The sequence below is a fragment of the Typopeltis vanoorti genome, chromosome 26 (genome assembly GCF_054136105.1).
Source record: "Typopeltis vanoorti isolate ZY-2024b chromosome 26, IOZ_Tvanoo_1.0, whole genome shotgun sequence".
In the NCBI taxonomy this organism is placed as follows: Eukaryota; Metazoa; Arthropoda; class Arachnida; order Uropygi; family Thelyphonidae; genus Typopeltis; species Typopeltis vanoorti.
Window position 1 is genome coordinate 13,992,368 of NC_143574.1, and position 20,236 is coordinate 14,012,603.

Consider the following 20,236-nt stretch of genomic DNA (forward strand, 5'->3'; position numbering starts at 1 on the left):
ACCTCCAAGGAGTCCGAAGACTCATCGCAGGAGAACACCCACTATACAACTGTCTCAACCACTACACCGAACCTCTACTACGAATCATCTCCATCAACGCCATCTACCGCCCACCTCCACAACTAGTATTCTTTGTCTGTAAATTGCGTGTGTTCTGAAGGGACGATTTGTCTGTATGCGGGATGAAAAACCCGAGTTTCCGGGAGGAAAAAACCTGCTACCTCCGTATGAGATCGGCTAACTCACCTTCGATTGAAATCACTGTTTTAATTACTATTATTCTAACCATAAGGAATTATAATCATGACTGATAATGATTTAGTGATGATACGTTATCTGTTTACAATCATTTACTAATAAAATAAGTCACTTACTTTTTGTTTGCTTTGCTGGCTTCACTAGAACAATCTATAAAATAATAAAAATGATCATGAATTTCTTATCAGTTTCTTAAGGTACATCTACTATCTTTTAAGTAGATTATTCTTATTTAATAGATTAAGTAATAGACGAAAATCAGCACATATGTATTGAGTTGATTTCCAGAAAACCATTCCATTAATAGCGATGTCAACAGAGGCAAATTACCAGTGCGTTGAGTGAATGGGGGAATTTCTCTATTTTCTCTATTATTGATTTTGAATTCATTTTTATTCAGTTGTCTGGGACTTATATTTGCAACAAAACACATAAGTCCCAGACTGTTGTCGGTGGTAGAATCTAACATCGATAGCATTGAGAAAAATATTGATAATCATTTACAAACAGCTAAAAATCTTTCAAGATTTAAATATTTCAATAGAAGAAGACATAAATCATCTAAGTCCTGTAGATGCGTGTGTTCACGGGCTTGGAATTATTATTATTTTTTTATTTATATATTATATATATTATAATAATATATTTTATTATTATACTATAATTACAATACTATGATGTTGTGATGCCTGAAATAACACTTACCTCGGGAGTTCTTCTGATACGTGCGTAATCTACGTGGAGGCACAGTACGATAGGAAAACAAAAGATAACAAGGGTCAAGGTCAGGTGGCACATTTTGCGGCTTGACTTTCACCTACGGAAGATAAGAAAAATAACTGTGAACACTCCTAACGGAAGTTTATAATATGAACATGCAAAACTATTACACTACTGACGCGAATGCTAGAAAGTCATACTTCTATTATGACACTGGCAACGTGCCATCTACAGTACTCAATGCGCTACGGAAAATGATTGCAATGTGTGAGTCATTCGACAATTATTTATCTTGCATGCTACTTTCAAAGTAGCGTGCAAAGATAATCTTCAAGATAATCTTCAAGATGATCTTCAAAATATTTTTATTTCTTTGGATGCATTATATGCAAAACCATCCGCTTAGTGGGAAATCTAGCATAAACAACAGTATATGAATCGTTTTTAAAACTTTAACGTGTTTTTCCTTCTCTATTGATTTAAGAATTGAAGAGAAGGATTTATTGATGTATCTAGAAGAGACAAAACGTTAATCAAGAGAGTAGGGAAGCGTACCGGGTATAAATAAACATTGTACGAACTATCCTAATGATTGGATGAGTTAAAAAAAAGACACGTGTCATCCTTTACTTGCAGTTGAAAGTATAAAATTTTCCCAAGTCTTCTACTTTTCAACTAGCTTCAAAGAACAGTTCATTTAGCCTCGTTAAAACTTTGAACTTAGATATTAAACGACTAATGAGCCAACATGCTTCACCAATGGAGAGATGAATTTGGACACCGTTGTTAATTAGATTTGATAGGCAACACTAATTACTCTGGATCATGAAGAGATTATGTTACTTATCCTCTCCAACGCACACCCATTAGCTTAATTTCACTGTAGGATGGTTAAGAGCGAGTTATTTTTTAACCCATGACTATTAATATCTAAGGATGTCTCTAATAAATGCCTGCTTTCTATGATACTTGCATTAAATGTCTCCGGTAGTAACATAAAATTAAATTTTATATATCTGAGTATATATTCATCAGAATGTTGAAAATTGATACCGGAAAAATGCACACATGTCTAAGACTGTGCATTTTTCCGATTTCAATTTTTCTATCTATCTATCTTTATATACAGGATATGATAGTACTACATGAAAACAAATACATCATTACTAACTTCCTATCTATAATTTTCCTCCAAATCAGTCTGTTACAGCTCAACACGCTACTTTTATTTCTATTTTTATTTATTATATTTCTATCGTCTAAGGCACATTGTACAGTATCAATCCACCTATATCTTGGTCTTCCTTTGGGTCTTTATCCTACCAACCTGGCAAAGAACACTTGTTTTGCTAATCTTTCCTCTCCCATTCTGTTCAAGTTAACATACTACCTGAGATTAGCTCTGCTAACGCATTCCTAGATGCTGACAATGTCAAGTTCTTTCCTAATATCCTCGTTTTTAATATGATATTGCCATTGGTACTGTCTGTTCATGCCCCTAATCTTTCTCAGACTCTCATATCTGCAGTCTCTAGTCTGTGGTCAAGTGTTTTACTTCTGACCCAGCTCTCAGATTCATAAGTTAAAATTGGTTTGAACACTGTCTTGTATACAGCTAATTTAGTGTTCCGACTAATTTCTCTCTTATTCCATAGGAATTTATTCAATTGACTTCCCACCTTACCAGCTTTGCTGATTCTGTTGTCTATTTCTATATTTAATTTACCATCTTCAGTAAAAATCGTGCCTAAGTAGCTGAAATGTTTTACTGGTTCCACAGGTTCTCCATTCACAACACAGTTGACATTTTCAATGATTCTGCCTATTTTCATTGTCTTTGTCTTTTTATTGCTGACCTTCATACCATATCTATTACAACAGTTATTCAATTTAGTCAGAGAATCTTGCAGACTTGTAGCAGATTTAATTAGGAGTATAACATCATCCGCATAAAGCAAAGAGCTGACATTAACATCTCCAATTCTGATATCATGTTTGATACCACTTTCCTTCATAATGCGATCCATAAAGATAATGAATAACAGAGGGGATAATGTGCATCCTTGTCTCACACCAGATTTAACATTAAACCATCTTCCTGTACTTCCTTCAATTCTAACTGCTGACTTACAACTCAAAAGAAACTGAAATCGAACAATAACAAAAAAAAAAAATGATTGATCTCTTCGTAACACGCTTCTATTACTGAGCTAATATACACATTGCTTTCATTTGTAATCAACTGCATTTAAATATTATTCCTGTAATAGATAACTGTAAGCGAAATATATTTCTTAATATTATTTGATCAACAAAGACACTTACACCATAGTACAGCGCCAATGAGGTTAAAATATTATTTTAGGGGAAAAAAAAAGAGTCAGTTGTTGGTTATTTGCAAGCATTGTACATAACTAATTTTGCACTAGCTACGAGTGATCATTTTAGAGTACTAAGCTTTAATCCAACTTAAAAGACTTGAGCGCACCTACCTTTCTAAGTATTCTAGCTGCTGCGTTCACTAACGTTTACGTTTACTTCAAACGCTGTACAAAAACTCTGACCAGATACACACGAGCGTCCTTTTTAACACAGTTGCTTGACCAAAGTTTATTTTTATTTTTTTCTTTACAGCGACGTCATAAGTTGTAAGTGATTACATCATCCAATCCAAACTCAAGAACCAAAGGTAGGTGGGAAGCTCACGTCTCCAATCATTTTCTAACAGAAAAAGGTGTGTCTAGGGCGAAGTGCCTTAACGGAGATGATCTGTCGCAACAGATTAGCCTTTCACCACACACACACACACGCACGCACGTTGCTAGCATCGTCATATCGTGGTTTTGACAGAGTAACACGATCCCTCTATACCGCAACAGCAGTAGAGTTTCGGTAGGATAGATTTGATTACCATATGACGAGAACAAGGTCATAGTTCGCTAACCGCCTGACATTACGGAAAAGGAGTTCGGATTTCTTTACATAACTGTTGCGCGTGCATGTATAGGATGTTTATATTTCCCAATATCTTTCTCTTTCTTCTCCCCCCTTGCGATATTTTTTTTTCTTTAGATTACCGATGTCCCTCTACTCGTTTGTCCTGAACTTCAACGCTAACCATTTTCTCTTGAGCTTTGATCTTCGATTTGTTTTGCAAACAAGAAACAAAATTTTTATTAGCATTTTCTCCATTAGCAGTTTTATTAGCTTTTCTCCATTTTCTTAGTTTTCCTTCAAAGCCATGGAGAATTTTTAAATGAAAAGATGCACCCTACAATACGCTTTAGCCTAAGTTTGGTCTTAATGTTCCCCAGCTAACTATTCAAACGAAAAGAAATCAATGACTATCCTTTTCATCAATGACTCAGTCTAGTAGTGTTTTTAAAACTCTCTTGAAATTGAAAATTCATTAGAATTGTTTTTTTTTAAAAAAAAAAGCTACGTGATAGATGATTTTCATCATCCATTATGACATCACCACTACCTTTCCAATTAGATGGGCTGAAGTAGCAAAAACGATCTTTGAACTGTATCAGAGTACGATGGGGAAAAAAATTCTACATTGAAATCTCCCAAAATTTATTAATCAAATTAAATTATATTATAGAGAGCAAATTAATCTAAAAGCGTTGCAGTATAAACCAACAAGGTTCTGTGTCACCACACACACACACACACACAGAACCCTCTGCTGGAAGTCGCGTTTCGTGACATAACTCGATGTTTAGCCTTGCTTAAGTTTCGCTACAAATTTCACTGGTAACTACGGCTTGCTCTAGGTGCCCTTCATTTTCACCGACAAATATAGACGTAATTAGAAGTCCTCCAAGGTCGCTATGACGAGTTGAGAGTGACACAGAGAGAGAGAGATGATGGTTATTAACCCTTTAAGGTTGCACGTGGCAGCCACATCCTGTTCGCTGCTATATATATAAGGATGCACACTGCCATTTTGCGTATTGGACTTACATTTTCTTTCATAAATTTGTTTGAGAAAGTCACACTATATTATGTAAAACAGTGTTTTAATATTCGATATGGTTACACTAAATTTGCTCATCGCGCAGAAAAATGTTGCAGGTGCTTAACAGTATGATGAGTGTTGGTGTAGGTTAGAACGTAACAATGTATAATATATGTCAAAGATTGAAGAAAGTGAAGTTTCTGATATCGTGGACATATATTATTTTGTTTGTCTTTGCCTAGTTTAAAGTTTTCCATCGTATTAATAATTAAGATAATACGAATTAATTATATACTATTAATTTGAACCATCATCAGAAAACTCGTTCATGATTTTTTACCGATGGCGTCCTATTTTCATTCCACAGTTGCGAGGGTTATGCTTACGTGAACTAACTGGCATCGTCAAACTGGGATACGTGATGGCCAGCTGGTACACTCTCGTATATACAACTTATCTACAGATCGCTGTAGTTCTTGTTGTTGTTCACTATGAGTAAAGAAGGCGTACTGACTTATGTGTGTTTAAAAGCATTTTGATCAAGGAAGAAAAGTTCTTCGCATTATTCTTCCTTGAATGGTTGTCGACCCGTAAAATCTTTAAAGACACTAGCTTAAATTATTAATAAAAAAAGACTTTGCATGTTTCTTCATTCTTTCACGGAATGTCCTACTATTCAATAAAAATAGTAGCTATTTTTATTGAATAGTAGGACATTCCGAAGCTTGTTTTTGTATACATTTTTTCTTGTAGCTTGTTTTTGTATACAACAGAGGACGACACTCGAAAGTGTCGTCCTCTGTTGTATACAAAAACAAGCTACAAGAAAAAAAACTATTTCTGTTGATAAATGTTTTATTTTGATATTCTCTTGGCACATTATCCAGGCAGGTATCGGATATATTCTAAATGATTTATTATTATTATTATTATTATTATTACGTGACACCTCCAGGGAATCCAAGGACTCATCGCGGGAGGGCTCTCTACTTTACTTCGCTAAATACATCTCTCCCTCTTCACTACTACTTAATTCTCTTATTACAATACTACTACCATCAACGCCATCTACCGCCCATCATCACCACCAATAGTATTTTTTGTCTGTAAATTGCGTGTGTTCGGGAGGCCAATTTGTCTGTGCGCGGGATAAAAAACTTGAGTTTTCCGGGAAGGAAAAACCTTACTAATTCGGTATGAGATAGTAACTCACCTTTAATTGAAAAAGTCCATATAAGGATTCCCCTCGTCACGACGAGAATCTAATCTAGGTCTTTTCCAATCGAAGAGTGCAATGTTCCTGTCAACAAACTACATAACATATAAGTACAACAATCACTACCGCAAAGCCACCCGAAACTTCTACGTACCTGACATGATAAACAAACTGCCGTTTGACAACAGAAACCTAGGGACCTACAAGGGGCTGAAACAGGCGCTATATAAATATTATAGCGAGAATGAAAGTTAGAGATTCCTCTCTCTCAGTCACACACACACACAACACACATACACAAAAAAAACTTATAGCAAACCCCTCTCAAAAAACACCATTACAAGGATGCAAACATACCGAACCCAAATCCAACCCCACTTGCAAAAAAGTTAAACCGTGCACAAGCAGTAGAAGTCTTCTAAGCATCTACCTACAAACAGTAAAATCAACACCTGGCTTGCGACGGGTATAAAAACAAAACCACGAAAACCGCAGTCGATTATCTTCCTCAGATAAGCTCTGCAAATCTTCGAGGAATAAATCATAAATGCCACCCAAAGAAACAAGTAAATATTATAATCGATTTAATAAAAAGTGAATTATTGTAAATTTAAATGGATGTAAAACACATTGTTAATATCATTACTGTACAAAGTAAAAGATAAATTGGAATCTGATTTGAATCACAAGTGAAATATTGTAGTATTATCTTTTAAACTGTATGTAATTATTTTAAATTGTATGTATTATATAAATATGACATATTATATGTATGACATAAATTCTATGTATAATTAAATTGTATATATACGTATGTAATTTATTAGACAGATAATAAAGTATTATTTGACATTAAAAAATATGTATTATTTAATAATATTATAGATTGTTATAATAAATTGTTTGTGGAATGTTTTTGGTGTCTAACCAACAGTTTTGGATTCTATGAGAATGTTTTGGGAATGTCTTTAGGTGGCAGATGATATTCATCGTTCGACTGGAGACTCCCCTGCTTATTCGAGGCGTGAGATAGCTTGAGAAAAGAAGTTTGGTCTCTAGAGGAAGATGCCAGATTATCTCATCCAAAGTATTAACATGTTATAATAGATTTATAACCTTTTGTCGGTGGGATTCGCATTAATAATAGCATCTATATTGGAACTAATCTCCTGCCTTCTCGGTACTTGGAAGTTCACAGCACCATACTAGATTAGATGGAATGGACTCATGCTTCTCACTATCTAGTCTGATAACGCGTTTATGAAACTTATATATATATATATATATATATATATTCCCAATTATTGCACGTTTCAAATAATTATATTGAGACTTGGTTTATATTTAGTTTATGATTATTTGCGAATTCACTTAATTAGTTTATTTACTACTGTAGACAAACCAATTACGTGAATTCAGCTTTAGTTTTGTGCAGAGTAGCCCAACGTATCTTCCAAATTGCGTGGAGGTTTCGTTTTCACTTATGAAGTTAATAATTTAGAGATCAACAGTTTCCGTATTTAAACGAATGTTTTGGAAATTGTTTTACAATATAAGTACAGGGTGTCCCAAAATTCAGGCAAGAAGTAATTTTGATAGAAAACACAGGTTTTTAATTAAAAATTGTAATTTCTTATTGATTCATAAAGTATACAGTATAGGGTTATGCATGGAATAGCATATCGGGTAAATGGCCTCCACGGCTTTGCTGGCACATACGCACCCTTTTGTCGAAATTTTCCATGACCGTTTTGCATAAATGTGGCTGAATTTCGTTGATACAGCGCTCAATTTCCTCCTTCAAGGCGTGGGTGGTCGTGGGCTTGTTGGCATAAACCTTAGATTTCAAAAACCCTCAAAGTAAAAGTCCAACGGCGTTAAGTCACATGATCTGGGCGGCCAATTCTGATCACCAAAACGGGAAATTACACGACCAGGAAATGACTCATGCAGTAATTGAATTGTTTCTCGGGCTGTATGGCATGTGGCACCGTCTTCTTGAAACCACATGTCGTCCACATCCATATCTTGCAATTTAGGCACAAAAAACTTTATTATCATGTCGCGATAGCGAGCACCATTAACTGTTATTGCCTTACCAGCCGCACTTTCGAAGAAGAATGGACCGATGATGCCTCCAGCCCAAAATCCGCACCAAACAGTGACACGTTGTGGATGCATTTGTTTCTCAACAATCACTCGTGGATTTTCTGAACCCCAAATGCGACAATTTTGTCGATTAACGAAGCCATCAAAATGAAAATGAGCCTCATCGCTGAAGATGATTTTGTTCGAAAAATAAGCATCCACTTATTGTTGTTCCATAATCCATTCAACGAACTCTCTTCGCTGTGTGTGGTCAGTAGGCTTCAGTTCCTGAGTCAATTGAACTTTGTAAGCATAAAGATGCAAATCTTTCGTGAGAATACGCTGTAGAGAGCTTCTCGAAATGCCCAATTCAAGACCACGAATTGATGTTCCTAGACTCTCAGCACTCTCACGAACTGCTTCGATGTTTTCTGTTGAACGACTTGTTGAAGGACGGCCAGATTGTATAAGATCACTAATTGATCCAGTTTCATTGAATTTTTTAATTAATCTTTTCACAGTTGATGAAGTTGATGATGGTCATCTATGCCAGCGCTTCCCAAACTGTGGGCCGCGGCCCCCTTGGGGGCCGTAGGTTTTGTTAAGGGGGGGGCCGTGAAATAATGAAAATAATGAAAACAAATTTAAAATGTTTTAAGACTGAGCAGATTTTTTTATTTTAAAAGAAACGTATTTAACTTTTATTATTTATTATTTCTTTTTGTTATTTTTTATATTTTAATGGAAAAATTCACACATTGGTGTTGGTTCACAAACTTTGCTTCCTGTGTATTTCGGCGCTTAACGAATATTAGTAAATATTGCTTATTCATATGCTTCATTTCAAAGCAGTGGTTAATTGTATTTACTTCGAATGCTCTCCAGGGAAGCTCCAAATCTTCCTGTCCCTTTCATCACGCGTTCGTAATCAGGGACTGTTGATATTGACTTTATATACATATCAAAACTCGTTTTATATTATCGCTGTCATCCCAGCTAGTTTTCTGTTACCAATAAAAGTTTCGCATATACTTCACACATGAAAAAAAGCTTAAACAAGTTCATGTGGGGGGATGGTAACTCCCTTGCAGTGGTAAACAACACGCCCTCCCTAACAGCCACTATACTGCAGAGGCAATAAAAACAAATACTTTTATTATGCCAGTGAATAAGTATGAGGAGTCTGTGTAATATATTTCTCAACAAATAGTGCAATTAGAGACAACTGGGATAAAAACACACTAAGTAATGATTCACATGTCCCCTCATACAGAAACTATGCTGTATAGACTGAAACAAAGCCATATGTTGCATGGGCAAACACAGTATCTAACTAAAAACTATTGTTATTAATTAGATGTGTGTGAGTTCGATTTCCCAAGGCAGCAATAAAATTCAACCGAACGTGTTAAAATTCGTAAAAGTGTTAAAACTAAGTAATATATATATATAATGAATGTTATGGCAGTTTCACATATGGAATTCGGTTGAAGAGAGTTAGCATTTCAACTCAATTGTCAGCTATGCTTTTATCTTTCGGTTGCGCGATCTTTTGTTAATACCGCACCAATCATACGCACGTTTTAATAACCTGCCTTTGCTGTCTGTTTCGCGTTAGGCTTAATTACCTTAAAGGGAGAAAAGCCACAAAAGGGAAAAATGTTCCTGGTCCTGGGATTCCCTTATTCAGGTGATATTCCCTAATTTCATATTATCAGTCTGTGGTGTGCCAGTATCGGTAAGCGGTGATATTATTCAATTAATCACCCAAAAATAATAAAAACAACAAAAAAATCAACGGATTTCTTACTAAACCACTTGTTCGTATACAACCAAATAACTGTGCGTTTACAGTCTACCTAGTGAGTGTGCGTTGTGCGTGTGTGTGGGTGCGCGCGCCTACGTAAGGAGACACTCTCTTCATAGGTCAGTAAGATCATGTGATCAATATTCTTAGAAAACCCCGTGAAATAGAAAAGTGGTAAGAAAGACTATATGTTCTTAGAGTTCATATGCCTGACAGTTTCGATATTTAAAAGAAAAAATAAAATGCTGAACCAATCAACGAACCGTACAGAAGTGCAATGCTAATATACTCCTCCAAAGGCAATACTAGGCTATAAGCGCTAATTATAAAACGTGCTTCAAGATGGGGTATATTCCCGGCAATGATAGAATTATTTCGAAATATCTGGAACACGAAAATATTCAGCTAGCTGCTATGAGCTGCTAACCTCTCTCACGACCTATTTTGTTTATTTAGTTGGAACTATTTCAATCTTTTCCCGTTTTAACAGTTTGTTGTATTACTTGTAAATACAGCGCCATCATTAGGTTAGTAGTAAAAAAAGGAACTAGAGGTTACTACAGAAGCTTTGCATATGCATTATCAAAGTCGGTAGGCAAAACAAACAGTTTTCTTCATGTCCATAAATATTTATATAAATACAGTAGATAGAGGATCAAAATTCGCATTTATAAACAAAGCTACGGCAATTTCTCTTGCTTTATTCTTAGAAACCGAGGCTTCAAGAAAGTAACAGTGACGCAAGTTCCCAAGCAATGACGTAACTCCCAGTGTCAGACTTTCATCAGGACTTTTTTTGACCTCCTCCTACCGCTCTTTCTCACATCTCGTATATCATCATAATCTCCCTTCCCGTGTCACTAGTGTTAACAAAAAAAAAAAAAAAAAAACCCGTAAATACAGGAAATTTTAACTTTGAAATCATAGAATTAAAGGAATTAAGGTTCCTGTGTTTGTGCAGGCAATTTAATGAAGATTTTTTCAAAAAAAATGCTTTAAACTATTTGTAATGCGACAGTGCTGGAGACGTTGTTTTAACTTCGATTGTATTTTTAACCTCCTTAAATTTATGTTTATTTACATTTTCAAAACCCTCTCTCGATTAAATATCTGCACCCAGGAAATTCTGTTTGTCTGTACAAGCCTTTACAATGGCTCTTTCCTAACAGACTGCCTTCGGACCACAGTCACGCCTCTTAGACAGCGTGGGTTATTTTTCCACTGATTAAACACATGGGATATGTCATCTTTTTGAGAAACCAGTCAGCTCTGCTGTTTTCAAAATCGTGGCAACAAGCCCTTTATCGAACTTCGAAAGATCTTTGTTTCTCCCATTGTGATCAACACTATTGACGATTACTGACAGCATCATTCTTAAATATAGGGTGTCCCAAAATTCACGCAAGAAGTAATTTTGATAGAAAACACAAGTTTTTACTTAAAAATTATAATTTCTTATTGATTCATAAAGTATACAGTATAGGGTTATGCATGGAATAGCATATCGGGTAAATGGCCTCCACGGCTTTGCTGGCACATACGCACTCTTTTGTCAAACGTTTTGCATAAATATGGCTGAATTTCGTTGATACGGCGCTCAGTTTCCTCCTTCAAGGCGTGGGCTTGTTGGCATAAACCTTAGACTTCAAAAAACCCCAAAGAAAAAAGTCCAACGGTGTTAAGTCCGTGATCTGGGCGGCCAATTCTGATCACCAAAACGGGAAATTACACGACCAGGAAATGACTCATGCAGTAATTGAATTGTTTCTCGGGCTGTATGGCATGTGGCACCGTCTTGTTGAAACCACATGTCGTCCACATCCGTATCTTGCAATTTAGGCACAAAAAACTGGAATACCATGTCGCCATAGCGAGCACCATTAACTGTTATTGCCTTGCCAGCCGCATTTTCGAAGAAGAATGGACCGATGATGCCTCCAGCCCAAAATCCGCACCAAACAGTGACACGTTGAGGATACATTTGTTTCTCAACAATCACTCGTGGATTTTCTGAACCCCAAATGCGACAATTTTGTCGATTAACGAAGCCATCAAGATGAAAATGAGCCTCATCGCTAAAGATGATTTTGTTCGAAAAATAAGCATCCGCTTGTTGTGGTTCCATAATCTCTGTAGAGAGAATACGCTGTAGAGAGCTTCTCGAAATGCCCAATTCAAGACCACGGTGCCGAATTGATGTTCTGGACTCTCAGCAACACTCACGAACTGCTTCGATGTTTTCTGTTGAACGACTTGTTGAAGGACGGCCAAAGTGATAAGATCACTAATTGATCCAGTTTCCTTGAATTTTTTAATTAATCTTTTCACAGTTGAAGTTAAATCACTATTCCGACCATATTTTGTACGAAAATTGCGAACTGTAGCAGCCAAACATTCACTATTTTTAAAATATTGCTCAACAATGAAAATGCGTTGTTCTTTCGTGTAGCGCTCCATTTTTAATAACCCTGAACTGTCAGCTGTCACGCTGTCTTTTTTTTCTCGTTGGCAACACTTTACCGCACAAATGGCGCTAAATTTAAATCTTGCGTGAATTTTGGGACACCCTGTAGTTGTCTAGAACATGTGGTGACGCACTCGACAAAGTATTTTGGATATATGTTGCGTATAGTTGCTTAATGCACTGCCTACCGCATTTCTGTCTTCTCGGTGAGCCAGCAGTCTTTTTTTTTTTTTTTAAATCAGAAATTCTGCTATCATTAGCAAAATCTTTCCACCATCCTGCCCCTTTTATCCTCCCTGAAAAATTTATACCTCTTATATTCTATCTACATAACAATATTATACATCGTGTTGACTATCCACTCGCTTTTACGACTTGAGAAAAATTCACTTATTCATTCACTTCAATCAGGATGCCTGCAAGCGAGCGAGCGCCCACACACACACTCGTCTGCCTCTATTCTGAAATTATTTAAATTAACCGAGCATACAGCCCTTACAGTTCGATACGTTTGTCTGATTTCGGAGAACTCATAAACCCAAACATCCTGTGTTTATTTTAATGTAGTACTACAAACAACATTTGTGGAGCATAAAGATTTTAATTTTCTGAATAATTAATATATCCGCTTGCCAGTCAAAGACAAATAATATTACGTCAATTACTTTTGTGAGTCCTTGCTATTAACGAAATATGGCTTTTTCCTGAAGGCAGAAGTAAAAATGTACAAGGCGTTGTGTGTTCAAGGTCATCATGTTTTTTTTTTTTTTTTTAGAGCAATACGTTCTGGGCTTGCTGTTCGTTGTGAATGCGCATGCGTTTCACTATTATAACTAAGTTCTTAGCTTGCGAAACATCTGTATACTGTTCGTTTTGAAATTGTAGTAAGCGAATCGGTCAAACGCATTCTGTTCTTTGTATCAAACGACCAACAGACAGCACTTGAGAAATAATATAAATAAATTCAGGAAGTGATAACGCATTGGAATTAAACAAAAGTAAATAAATATCGCATGTTGCATGTTGTATGTAATTTAAACATTTCACTGATAACACAGCGGGATATTTGAATAAACTGCGTACAATAATGAATTACTGACCATTTAAAACTATATATTTTGAAACTTATGTATATTTAATCATACAAATACAACATTTATTTTACAAAGCAAGCATCGGCCTTCGATACACAACGCAAAGCTCAATTATTGCCGCGCAAGCTTAAGACGTCTTCTGTCTACAAAAATAAAAGCCTAAATGGAATGCTTATAAATGCATGCATTTATTAACAAATAAGTATGACTTCTTTCTCAATTAATGAGTTTGCGCAAGCTCATCAATCAACGTTAAAACTACGTGAGTATCATCGGTTTTGATGTTCTTTTATCAAGCTTGCGGGCCTCATTCTTTTTTTGGCATCGTATTTATTTTCTCTTCGATTTTCACGATACTTTATAGAGTACGAAGTCATTGGTACGTTTCTTTCGGAGCTGTGTGAGTTGCAGCTATTTTACGAAACGTATAATTAATACTCCTCCGCGGATTAAACTATCAAACTCCCAATTAAAGTAGTTCTGTCTTCGCAATTAAACCAATTACACTTTGGAAGTTACGCTGTACACTGATAAACAAACAAGAACAAATGTTTACTGCTTTGTTTCGGATGACTGATTTTTCACAAGAAATTGTGTAACTAGTGTACTGAAAATAACAAAAGGATCATGTTAACATTGGATTCTTATGAACATTTTCACCACTAATACGAAAGGCAATTTCTAGAATTTCTGTATACAAAACAGCAACTGATATTTAAACAAAATGTTACGTATATTGTAGAATTTATTGTATTAAATTTCATACTGTGAGAATAGGTATTACTTTTAATGCGACAGTGTTAATAAGCTCCAAAATAATTTTTGGAATGAACGTTAAAACTATTTTATGAACACAAAAATAAATACATTTGATATTTCATAATTGATATAATTAAGTATGTATTGAGATAATGTATACCCTCTGTCCAAAAAGAAACCGAACTTTTCGAAAAATAGAAGGAACTAGTGGCGCCACCTGTTGTATCTTTTTGTTGTCGAAAGCGGCAACCTTCATTAGTGTTGCGTCAACTGTTTATGACATTTGTTTCATTAGAAGCCGAGTTATAGTGCTAAGAGTGACGGTGTGTTTTGACGAACGGTCGGAAAATGAGTTTCAAACAGAGAGCTGCGATTGACTTTTGTGTTAAACTTGGTAAAAGTTTTACTGAAACTCACCAAATGCTTTAAAAAGCATACGGTGATGAAGCTTATCCCGTACTCAAGTTTACCAGTGGTTTAAGCGATTTCAAAGTGGTCGTGAGACGCTTGAGGACGACGAAAAGCCGGGCAGTCCAAAAACTGGACTGAGTGAAGTTAACATCCAAAAAAGTGCGGGATTTCATCAAAGAAAACCCGAAATCGTCCGTGAGATTGATTGATTGATTGTAGATGAATTGGGGATTCCAAAATCAACTGTGCACAACATTTTGACCGAGAGTTTGGGCCTTCGTTAATTGAATTCGCGATTTGTTCCCCACAAGTTGAAAAATGTATCGAATCGAGTACTGCAAGGAACTCTTTAAACCACACATTTACAGTCATTGCTTTATAACACTGATTTTTCTTCGGAAGGGGTATGGATCGGTATATCATATAATTGCCACAACGTATGACCTAATAGTTGTGATTAAGCCTGTGTCATGAAAAGCCACTCCCACATAATTACAATGCTACCTCGAAACCTCGATTGATGGACGTGTTTAGGTACGGAGGAAAATGTGCTCTTTGAGTATGCTGTCCTAACTGATAAAACAGATATGTAGTTTATAATGATGATGTGCCAAAAAAAAAAAAAAAAAAAATTAAAATTTCTTCAGTTATTAAGTCTCTAGATAAGAATCTATTAGGAAAAAATATATTCGCCATTAACTTTTTTTAAATCAGACATTAAATATCTTACTTTAGCTTGATAAGTACACAAATCCAGCCAGTAATGAACTTGCTTTTTTATAATGTGGATTATAACGCATAGACTTTAATTTGAAGTAAAATTATAAAACAAATTGCTGTCTCGTTCTTGGATTGAGATTTTAATAAAAATTCCCTACACTAAACATAAAAAAATAAATAAAAATATCAAACAAATTAAGAGAAGGCATCCATTACACGATTGACAGACATCGTGTACACAAAAGGCTTTGTTGTGTTACTGAAATGGTAAAAAACGTTCCTAAAAAAATATTCGTCTTTTATAATCATTAGCATATGTCAATCAAGTGTTCCGACAAGTTAATTAGTCTTAGTTTAATGATCTAAATGCCATTCGAAATTCAAAGTTTAATTTACTTTGAATTTTGAAAGTTTTTTTGAAGTTTCTTTCATTTAAGATTTCAAAATGTGTTCAAACTTTGCGCATAAATTTTCTCACCAAAATCAGTTCATATTCTCTAACTTTCCGTTATTTATTTCGGAAAAGTACGATGAGTTATCGGCTTCGTTCAAAGATCGAAAGATTGCGTTTATGTGTTTTTCGATGTTCGATCTTTGTACTTGAGTATTTGAAAATGAAGTTGGTCTGTAAGAAATCAATAGACCTCGGCAAATCGATGTATAAAAAAAGCTGGTTTCACATTTTAATTATTAAATATCTATGTTCGTAAATTCAAAGAAGCTGCTGAAATTATCGTTATCCAACACAGTACAATAGAAATAAATTTAAACTATGGCATATATAAGAGTCCTTAAACTTGGAAAAGAGGTTATGATAGACATTAAATAAGATAAAAAATCGTTAAACTTACTACTAATAGTCAAATAATTAATACAACTGTGGTGTCATCTGTAGATATCAGGATAACTAAGAAATTTTTCTTCTCTAGTTGGGCTTGTCAACACTAAGATGCGCTACAAACAATGGCAATGATAAGAAGTAAGAGATTTACCCCCTAGTTTTAAAAAACATGACAGCTGCCACCTGCAAAGTCGCCCAATGTGCGCTACTCGCAAATTTAAGTTTACAGGATCTTTATAACGTCTTTGTCTATATTAGATATATGTTTAATTGATGAAAGAAAGTAATATTCTTTATCTTTAATTAATTACTTAATTTTCTTCCTATCAATATAAAACTTTTTTTGACGTACCCCCTGGGGTACGCGCATCCCCACTTTGGAGACCACTGCTGTATAGAGCATAGCGAACGGGTTGAAGAAACAATTTAGTGTTAAAAAAACGTTTAATTTTCTTGCCCAAAAAGCGCTGGAAAATATATGGTCGCATTTGGATAGAATGGTCACTACTAGCTATGATAAAGCCTTTACAACAAGCAAACGAAACCAAATCAAAAAATTTAACGATCTTTATACAAAACGTTTTAAGTCAAAACCTTCTCTACCAGACAGCAAAGTTATTTTTAATTTGTCGGATCATGTATTAACAAAACCGGAGATCAATATACTTAAAAAAGGGTTAAATTTTGCGATAACACCTCATAATGTCCCTAAAGTGGATATCATTTGTAATATAGAAAACGCAGTCTCGCTACCGGAAACCATAGCTAATGATATTAGATTAAAAAGTAGTATCATCTTCTCATCTTCCAGAACTCCTAACAAAAACATCACTACTCTGGAAAAAAAGAACATTGTACAGTTTAAAGAAAAAGAAAGACATTATCATATTGAAGGCAGATAAGGGTAATTCAACAGTGATTTTAAACACCAGTGATTACGAAGATAAGATTAACAGCTTATTGTCGGATACATCAACCTACTGTGTCCTAGTCACAGACCCAACACTAAAGAACCACAATGATACCAACGATTTAATACGTCATATGGAGAACTGGTCTATAGACTTAAAATGAAGATTGAAATCCATGCATCCACTAACACCAAGACTATATGGCGCTCCTAAGGTACACAAAAATGGAATACCACTACGCCCGATTGTGGACGGAATCAATTCGCCAACTTATCTGTTATCTAAACACCTGACAGGCCTCCTCAAACCTCACATCCATAATTCGGACACTTATATACGAAATTCGCAACATTTCGTTGAGAAACTGAACAACATATCTGTCTTCAATACGGATTTACTCGCCAGCCTGGATGTTACATCTCTATTCACTAACATCCCTGTGGAGGAAGTCATCAACGTTTTAGGAAGTTTGCTCCCACAAGACATTACTTCTCTGTTCCGTCATTGTTTAACATCAAACTTTTTCTTATGGAATAAAACCATATATCAGCAATTGACTGGCCTTGCAATGGGTATCCCCCTCTGACCATCTTGTGCTGATCTCTTTATGGAGGATTTTGAAAGTAAAATCTTAACTCAAACAGACCCTAAACCCACAGTATGGTGGAGATACGTGGATGATATCTTTATCGTTTGGAACCACACAAAAAGGACCTGTTCGACTTTCTTAAGAAAATCACTCTCTACACCACACAATCAAATTCACTCTAGAACTTGAAGAAGTTAACCAATTTTCATTTCTGGACACTTTAATTAAGAAGCTTCCGAATGGTGGTATCAACCTCTCAGTTTACCGCAAACCTACCAATACAGGACGTTATTTACATTTCACTTCCTCCCACCACATTTCTCAGAAACGTAGTATTGTACACATGTTGAAGAACCGTGCCTCTCTCCTTACAACAGATCAACAAGACCTCCAGGAAGAACTATCCCTGATATCCACCAACCTTATCATGAATGGATTTCCTCGAAGACTCGTCCACAAGATACTTTTCTCTGAACCCTGACAAAGACAACAAGATGATGTACGTTATATTTCTACCATCGTCATTCCATGCTTAGGGACAGTTTCCAATAAGATTGCTAGACTCCTTAGACCACATAAAATAAGAGTGGCCTTTAAACCCACAGAAACGATTAGACAATTCTTAAGATCTCCAAAAGATAGCCATCCTTTCTCCAAATATGCTGGAATTTATAACATACCATGCTAGTGCGGGTTGAATTACATCGGCCAAACTTCAAGGAGCCTTGAAATTAGACAAAAAGAACCATAGGTGACGTCAATAATAATAACAGAGAAGAAAAAAAATCGGGGTTAGCTTTTCATTTCTCAAGAACGAACCTACCATAGAGTGGGATAGAAGCACAATTCCTTACATGGAGGAGGACTTCCGCTCCCGAATTTTTAAGGAGGCCACAACAGTTGCCCGCTGTACACAAAACCTTAGCAGGAACCAAGGACTAATCTTGCCCGTGATCTGAAAGACCCTTATCAGATCCTTCAACTCGCCAGAACTGAATTATAGTGCCAACTATAGAACGTTCCTAAATAACAAGTGAGATCATCCACGCTCTATGAATGTATTGCACGCGCTCTGTTCTTTGTTTAACATAATTGGAATCGGTTGATTTTAGTTTGTAACAGTTTTTTACTTTTTAGTGCCTTACATCAGTTATGTACCCTGAAGATGTGTGTGTGTGGAGTCGTATATATAACGATGAAAATAAAAAACAAAAAGAAATATTTTCTTACTACAAAATGTCAACGTGAAGAGTAATTTCTTGGCTTTTCCATTTCTGTTTCGAAATGAAGAGTGCTTTCTTCTTAGAGTAGTAGGTTAACATTTTTTAAGACGTATTCATTCATTAACGGAAGTGAAACTGAATCCGATATAAAGCGACGCCACGAGACGATTTTAATTCGCAGTAAGGGAAATTCCAAAAACTAAATTAGCAGAACACAAAGCTTCTCGTGGGCACGGTAATGACAGAACGTGTCTCACTTTTTACGCAATTGCCTTTTTTTTATATCGAGATAAAGAATGATGCAAGAATTAAGTCAATGACGTGACATACATCACGCGATTCACGCTTTTAAAGCCTGATAGTTATAACGAACAAAATTTAGTACACAGTTTAATCAAGGAATATAAAAATAAAAGGAAACTGTGTTTTTGATTGTTTTGGACGTTTGTATTACAAAGACTGATTATGTTTATGAACTCCCATCTGTTTTATATTTTAAAAAAAGAAAAGATGGTTTACATATAAGAAACTGTGTTAAAGAACTCGTTTGTTGGTCGCTTTTCTTTTTATTCATTGTTTTAAGGTGGTTCATTATATTGCTTGTCTACCAAAAAACACTAATACGTACGTGCGTGCGTGCGTGCGTGTGAATTGAAGCAATAATTAAAAGAAAATAGCTAAGAAAAACAGTACATCGTAAGGATGTTCATTATATCGCTTATTAATATATTTATTTATTGCTAAAAGATTGGCTCTTAGCAACAAAACCTAAATTGCATGCACGCGCCCTCTTTTATTTTGATTTTGATGACAAACACAGTACCAGCAATGTATACAAAAGCAGCTCTTTGTTAATTAAATATAGCAATTGATAGTAGTATTGCTGCTGCTGCCATCTGCTGTTCAAAGTGTTAATAATATTTAAATATCATGACGTCATATATCCTATTTCTTTAATTCTCTTCATATTAAAGAAATTTCTTTAAATGAAGTATTCTTATCCTTGATTGGATAAGAATAAATTTTACTAATAATCAATTCAGACTTTAAAAATAAAAAATAAAAAAAAAGGGAAAATTTTGGAACGTTTGAAACGTTTATAAAATTTTTATCCGTTTATTTTTGTCAGTGATAAATAAATACTGTAGACGAATCACGTGATATATCAATG

At 35.3% G+C, this 20,236-nt stretch overlaps 1 protein-coding gene across 3 annotated transcripts in view; it reads right to left on the reverse strand.

Annotated features, from left to right (window-relative positions):
• The window catches only part of ImpL2 (Ecdysone-inducible gene L2), a 51,661-nt gene that overhangs the window by 15,138 nt on the left and 16,287 nt on the right, over positions 1-20,236 (reverse strand). For 2 of the 3 annotated variants that reach the window (XM_090414976.1, XM_090414975.1), the window contains exons 2-3: positions 964-1,075; positions 375-408 (exon numbers count right to left, since the gene is read on the reverse strand). In XM_090414976.1, the coding sequence (XP_090271102.1) occupies positions 375-408; positions 964-1,056 (127 nt within the window). In that variant the 5' untranslated portion in view covers positions 1,057-1,075. Of the gene's footprint in view, positions 1-374; positions 409-963; positions 1,076-3,470; positions 3,498-20,236 lie in introns of those variants that run through there. The other variant, XM_090414977.1, reaches the window with a different exon arrangement.